General features: G+C 62.6%; 1 protein-coding gene across 1 annotated transcript in view; it reads right to left on the reverse strand.

Moving 5' to 3' along the window:
• Positions 1–2,069, reverse strand: part of LOC140399361 (noelin-like) — a 48,901-nt gene extending 46,832 nt beyond the window's left edge. The window contains exon 1 of the mRNA XM_072488933.1: positions 1,777–2,069. Within this exon, the coding sequence (XP_072345034.1) occupies positions 1,777–1,923 (147 nt within the window). The 5' untranslated portion in view covers positions 1,924–2,069. The remainder of the gene's footprint in view (positions 1–1,776) is intronic.
• Positions 2,070–6,153: the final 4,084 nt, after the last annotated feature.

Below are 6,153 nucleotides of genomic sequence, written 5' to 3' on the forward strand. Positions count from 1 at the left end.
TCTCTCAGCCCCTCCCACACACCCTCCTTGCCCCCAACCACTGACCCCTCTCTCCCATGCCCTCTTTCCTGATCCCCCTCTTCGTGCCCTCTGTAGCCTCCTCCCGGTGCCCTAGTACCCCCCACCCCCCTTGCACCCTCACCCTCTATTTCCCCTCCTCACGCACTCTTGCCTCCTCCTCTCCTGCCTATCCCCAATACCATCTTTGCTACGATCTCTTTCCACGTACCGAATGACCTCCTTTGCCCATCCATAAGACATAGGAGCAGAATTAGGCCACTCGGCCCATCGAGTCTGCTCCGCCATTCAATCATGGCTGATATTTTCTCATCCCCATTCTCCTGCCTTCTCCCCATAACCCCTGATCCCCTTATTAATCAAGAACCTATCTATCTCTGTCTTAAAGACACTCAGTGATTTGGCCTCCACAGCCTTCTGCGGCAAAGAGTTCCACAGATTCACCACCCTCTGGCTGAAGAAATTCCTCCTCATCTCTGTTTGAAAGGATCGTCCCTTTAGTCTGAGCTGGTGTCCTCTGGTTCTAGTTTTTCCTACAAGTGGAAACCTCCTCTCCACGTCCACTCTATCCAGGCCTCGCAGTATCCTGTAAGTTTCAATAAGATCCCTCCTCATCCTTCTAAACTCCAACGTGTACAGACCCAGAGTCCTCAACCGTTCCTCATACAGCAAGCTCTTCATTAGAGGGATCAATCTTGTGAACCTCCTCTGGACCCTTTCCAAGGCCAGCACATCCTTCCTTAGATACGGGGCCCAAAACTGCTCACAATACTCCAAATGGGGTTTGACCAGAGCCTTACACAGCCTCAGAAGTACATCCCTGGTCTTGTATTCTAGCCTACACACCCATTTCCCCAAACCCACTCTCCACCCTCCCGACGCATCCTCCCCCACTCCCAATTGCCACTGCTCCCTTGCTCCTTCCTCATGCCCTCTCTTACCCCCTCCCCAGCCAACTCTCTCAACCCCCTATCTTGTTCTCCTCCCCAACACCCTCTCATCCCCTTGCCACACCCTTTCTCTTGGCCCCACCCCCTCATCCACACCTGCTCATGTCCCCTCAACATTGTGCCCTCCCTTGTCGTCCCCTCCCATTACCCCCACATCCCATCTCGCTCACACCCTCACGCCCCCCTCTCCCCCACACCCCCTTCTCTTCCCTATGCCCTCATGCCCCCCTCTCTCCCATCCCACATGTGTCTGGCCCCCCTCCCCCGGTGCCCCCTTACCCTGGTGCCCCCTATAGCCTCCCTGGTGCCCCCCTTACCCACCAGCCCCCCTCCCCGGTGCCCCCCTCCCCGGTGCCCCCCTTACCCACCGGCCCCCCTCCCCCGGTGCCCCCTCCCCCCGGTGCCCCCCTTACCCACCGGCCCCCCTTACCCACTGGCCCCCCTTACCCCCGGTGCCCCCCCTTACCCCCGGTGCCCCCCTCCCCATGCCCCCTTACCCTGGTGCCCCCCTCCCCCCCGGGTGCCCCCTCCCCCGGTGCCCCCCTTACCCACCGGCCCCCCTCCCCCCGGTGCCCCCTCCCCCGGTGCCCCCTCCCCCGGTGCCCCCTTACCCACCAGCCCCCCTCCCCCCGGTGCCCCCTCCCCCGGTGCCCCCTCCCCCGGTGCCCCCTTACCCCGGTGCCCCCTTACGCCCAGTGCCCCCCTCCCCCCCGGGTGCCCCCTCCCCCGGTGCCCCCTTACCCACCGGCCCCCCTCCCCCCGGTGCCCCCCTTACCCCCAGTGCCCCCCTCCCCCCGGTGCCCCTTACCCCGGTGCTGCGGTCCAGTTTGCCGGTGGCGGCGCTGAGCCGGGTTGAGTTGAGCCCCACCAGCTCGGGCAGGGTCTGGGACATCCAGTTGCTGATCATGGCCATGGTGCTGAGGACGATGCCGATCTTCAGTAAGGGAACCGTCATTGCGGGGAGACTGCGGCTCTCTCATACCGGGCCGGGGGGGGGGGTCACCGGGGCGGGGGGCGCGGGGGGCACCGAGCCCGGGACATCCTCACCCGGATCCACACCCGCTCACTCAGCCGGACCGCAGCGATCCGCAGCTCCGCTCCCGGCACCCGGACTGCGCCAGACACGCCCACAGCCCCGCCCCCCGCCAAACCCCGCCCACCGAGAGCCCCGCCCCCGCGAAACCCCGCCCACCGGGAGCCCCGCCCCCGCGAAACTCCGCCCACTGGGAGCCCCGCCCCCCGCAAAACCCCGCCCACCGGGATACCCCGCCCACCGTGAGCCCCGCCCCCCGCAAAACCCCGCCCCCCGAGAGCCCCGCCCCCGCGAAACCCCGCCCACCGGGAGCCCCGCCCCCCGCAAAACCCCGCCCACCGTGAGCCGCGCCCCCGCGAAACCCCGCCTACCGGGAGCCCCGCTCACCGGGAGCCCCGCCCACCGCGAAACCCCGCCCACCGTGAGCCACGCCCACCGCGCATCCCGGCCCACACGAAACCCCGCCCACCGGGAGCCACGCCCACCGCGAAGCCCCGCCCACAGAACGCCCCGCCCAGCAGCTTCCAACTTCAATCCACACAGAAAATATTAAACCCACCCCCCCCCCCAGGGAGAGTCAGTGTGTGTGGGACCCGTACCCCAGTGAGAGTCAGTGTGTGTGGGACCCGTACCCCAGTGAGAGTCAGTGTGTGTGAGACCCGTACCCCAGTGAGAGTCAGTGTGTGTGGGACCCGTACCCCAGTGAGAGTCAGTGTGTGTGGGACCCGTACCCCAGTGAGAGTCAGTGTGTGTGGGACCCGTACCCCAGTGAGAGTCAGTGTGTGTGGGACCCGTACCCCAGTGAGAGTCAGTGTGTGTGGGACCCGTACCCCAGTGAGAGTCAGTGTGTGTGGGACCCGTACCCCAGTGAGAGTCAGTGTGTGTGGGACCCGTACCCCAGTGAGAGTCAGTGTGTGTGGGACCCGTACCCCAGTGAGAGTCAGTGTGTGGGGGACCCGTACCCCAGTGAGAGTCAGTGTGTGTGGGACCCGTACCCCAGTGAGAGTCAGTGTGTGTGGGACCCGTACCCCAGTGAGAGTCAGTGTGTGTGGGACCCGTACCCCAGTGAGAGTCAGTGTGTGTGGGACCCGTACCCCAGTGAGAGTCAGTGTGTGTGGGACCCGTACCCCAGTGAGAGTCAGTGTGTGTGGGACCCGTACCCCAGTGAGAGTCAGTGTGTGTGGGACCCGTATCCCAGTGAGAGTCTGTGTGTGGGACCCGTACCCCAGTGAGAGTCAGTGTGTGTGGGACCCGTATCCCAGTGAGAGTCTGTGTGTGGGACCCGTACCCCAGTGAGAGTCAGTGTGTGTGGGACCCGTACCCCAGTGAGAGGCAGTGTGTGTGGGACCCGTACCCCAGTGAGAGTCAGTGTGTGTGGGACCCGTACCCCAGTGAGAGTCAGTGTGTGTGAGACCCGTACCCCAGTGAGAGTCAGTGTGTGTGGGACCCGTACCCCAGTGAGAGTCAGTGTGTGTGGGACCCGTACCCCAGTGAGAGTCAGTGTGTGTGGGACCCGTACCCCAGTGAGAGTCAGTGTTTGTGGGACCCGTACCCCAGTGAGAGTCAGTGTGTGTGGGACCCGTACCCCAGTGAGAGTCAGTGTGTGTGGGACCCGTACCCCAGTGACAGTCAGTGTGTGTGGGACCCGTACCCCAGTGAGAGTCAGTGTGTGTGGGACCCGTACCCCAGTGAGAGTCAGTGTTTGTGGGACCCATACCCCAGTGAGAGTCAGTGTGTGTGGGACCCGTATCCCAGTGAGAGTCAGTGTGTGTGGGACCCGTACCCCAGTGACAGTCAGTGTGTGTGGGACCCATACCCCAGTGAGAGTAAGTGTGTGTGGGACCCGTACCCCAGTGAGAGTCAGTGTGTGTGGGACCCGTACCCCAGTGAGAGTCAGTGTGTGTGTGGGACCCATACCCCAGTGAGAGTCAGTGTGTGTGGGACCCGTACCCCAGTGAGAGTCAGTGTGTGTGTGGGACCCATACCCCAGTGAGAGTCAGTGTGTGTGGGACCCGTACCCCAGTGAGAGTCAGTGTGTGTGGGACCCGTACACCAGTGAGAGTCAGTGTGTGTGGGACCCGTACCCCAGTGAGAGTCAGTGTGTGTGGGACCCGTACCCCAGTGAGAGTCAGTGTGTGTGGGACCCGTACCCCAGTGAGAGTCAGTGTGTGTGGGACCCGTACCCCAGTGAGAGTCAGTGTGTGTGGGACCCGTACCCCAGTGAGAGTCAGTGTGTGTGTGGGACCCGTACCCCAGTGAGAGTCAGTGTGTGTGGGACCCGTACCCCAGTGAGAGTCAGTGTGTGTGGGACCCGTACACCAGTGAGAGTCAGTGTGTGTGGGACCCGTACCCCAGTGAGAGTCAGTGTGTGTGGGACCCGTACCCCAGTGAGAGTCAGTGTGTGTGGGACCCGTACCCCAGTGAGAGTCAGTGTGTGTGGAACCCGTACCCCAGTGAGAGTCAGTGTGTGTGGGACCCGTACCCCAGTGAGAGTCAGTGTGAGTGGGACCCGTACCCCAGTGAGAGTCAGTGTGTGGGACCCGTACCCCAGTGAGAGTCAGTGTGTGTGGGACCCGTACCCCAGTGAGAGTCAGTGTGTGTGGGACCCGTACCCCAGTGAGAGTCAGTGTGTGTGGGACCCGTACCCCAGTGATAGTCAGTGTGTGTGGGACCCGTACCCCAGTGAGAGTCAGTGTGTGTGGGACCCGTACCCCAGTGAGAGTCAGTGTGTGTGGGACCCATACCCCAGTGAGAGTCAGTGTGTGTGGGACCCGTACCCCAGTGAGAGTCAGTGTGTGTGGGACCCGTACCCCAGTGAGAGTCAGTGTGTGTGGAACCCGTACCCCAGTGAGAGTCAGTGTGTGTGGGACCCGTACCCCAGTGAGAGTCAGTGTGTGTGGAACCCGTACCCCAGTGAGAGTCAGTGTGTGTGGGACCCGTACCCCAGTGAGAGTCAGTGTGTGTGGGACCCGTACCCCAGTGAGAGTCAGTGTGTGTGGAACCCGTACCCCAGTGAGAGTCAGTGTGTGTGGGACCCGTACCCCAGTGAGAGTCAGTGTGTGGGGGACCCGTACCCCAGTGAGAGTCAGTGTATGTGGGACCCGTACCCCAGTGAGAGTCAGTGTGTGTGGGACCCGTACCCCAGTGAGAGTCAGTGTGTGGGGGACCCGTACCCCAGTGAGAGTCAGTGTGTGGGGGACCTGTACCCCAGTGAGAGTCAGTGTATGTGGGACCCGTACCCCAGTGAGAGTCAGTGTGTGTGGGACCCGTACCCCAGTGAGAGTCAGTGTGTGTGGGACCCGTACCCCAGTGAGAGTCAGTGTGTGTGGGACCCGTACCCCAGTGAGAGTCAGTGTGTGTGGGACCCGTACCCCAGTGAGAGTCAGTGTGTGTGGGACCCGTACCCCAGTGAGAGTCAGTGTGTGGGACCCGTACCCCAGTGAGAGTCAGTGTGTGTGGGACCCGTACCCCAGTGAGAGTCAGTGTGTGTGTGGGACCCGTACCCCAGTGAGAGTCAGTGTGTGTGGGACCCGTACCCCAGTGAGAGTCAGTGCGTGTGGGACCCGTACCCCAGTGAGAGTCAGTGTGTGTGTGGGACCCGTACCCCAGTGAGAGGCAGTGTGTGTGGGACCCGTACCCCAGTGAGAGTCAGTGTGTGTGGGACCCGTACCCCAGTGAGAGTCTGTGTGTGGGACCCGTACCCCAGTGAGAGTCAGTGTGTGTGGGACCCGTACCCCAGTGAGAGTCAGTGTGTGTGTGGGACCCATACCCCAGTGAGAGTCTGTGTGTGGGACCCGTACCCCAGTGAGAGTCAGTGTGTGTGGGACCCGTACCCCAGTGAGAGTCAGTGTTTGTGGGACCCATACCCCAGTGAGAGTCAGTGTGTGTGGGACCCGTATCCCAGTGAGAGTCAGTGTGTGTGGGACCCGTACCCCAGTGACAGTCAGTGTGTGTGGGACCCATACCCCAGTGAGAGTAAGTGTGTGTGGGACCCGTACCCCAGTGAGAGTCAGTGTGTGTGGGACCCGTACCCCAGTGAGAGTCAGTGTGTGTGTGGGACCCATACCCCAGTGAGAGTCAGTGTGTGTGGGACCCGTACCCCAGTGAGAGTCAGTGTGTGTGGGACCCGTACCCCAGTGAGAGTCAGTGTGT

This window comes from Scyliorhinus torazame, chromosome 22 (genome assembly GCF_047496885.1).
Source record: "Scyliorhinus torazame isolate Kashiwa2021f chromosome 22, sScyTor2.1, whole genome shotgun sequence".
Lineage (NCBI taxonomy): Eukaryota > Metazoa > Chordata > Chondrichthyes > Carcharhiniformes > Scyliorhinidae > Scyliorhinus > Scyliorhinus torazame.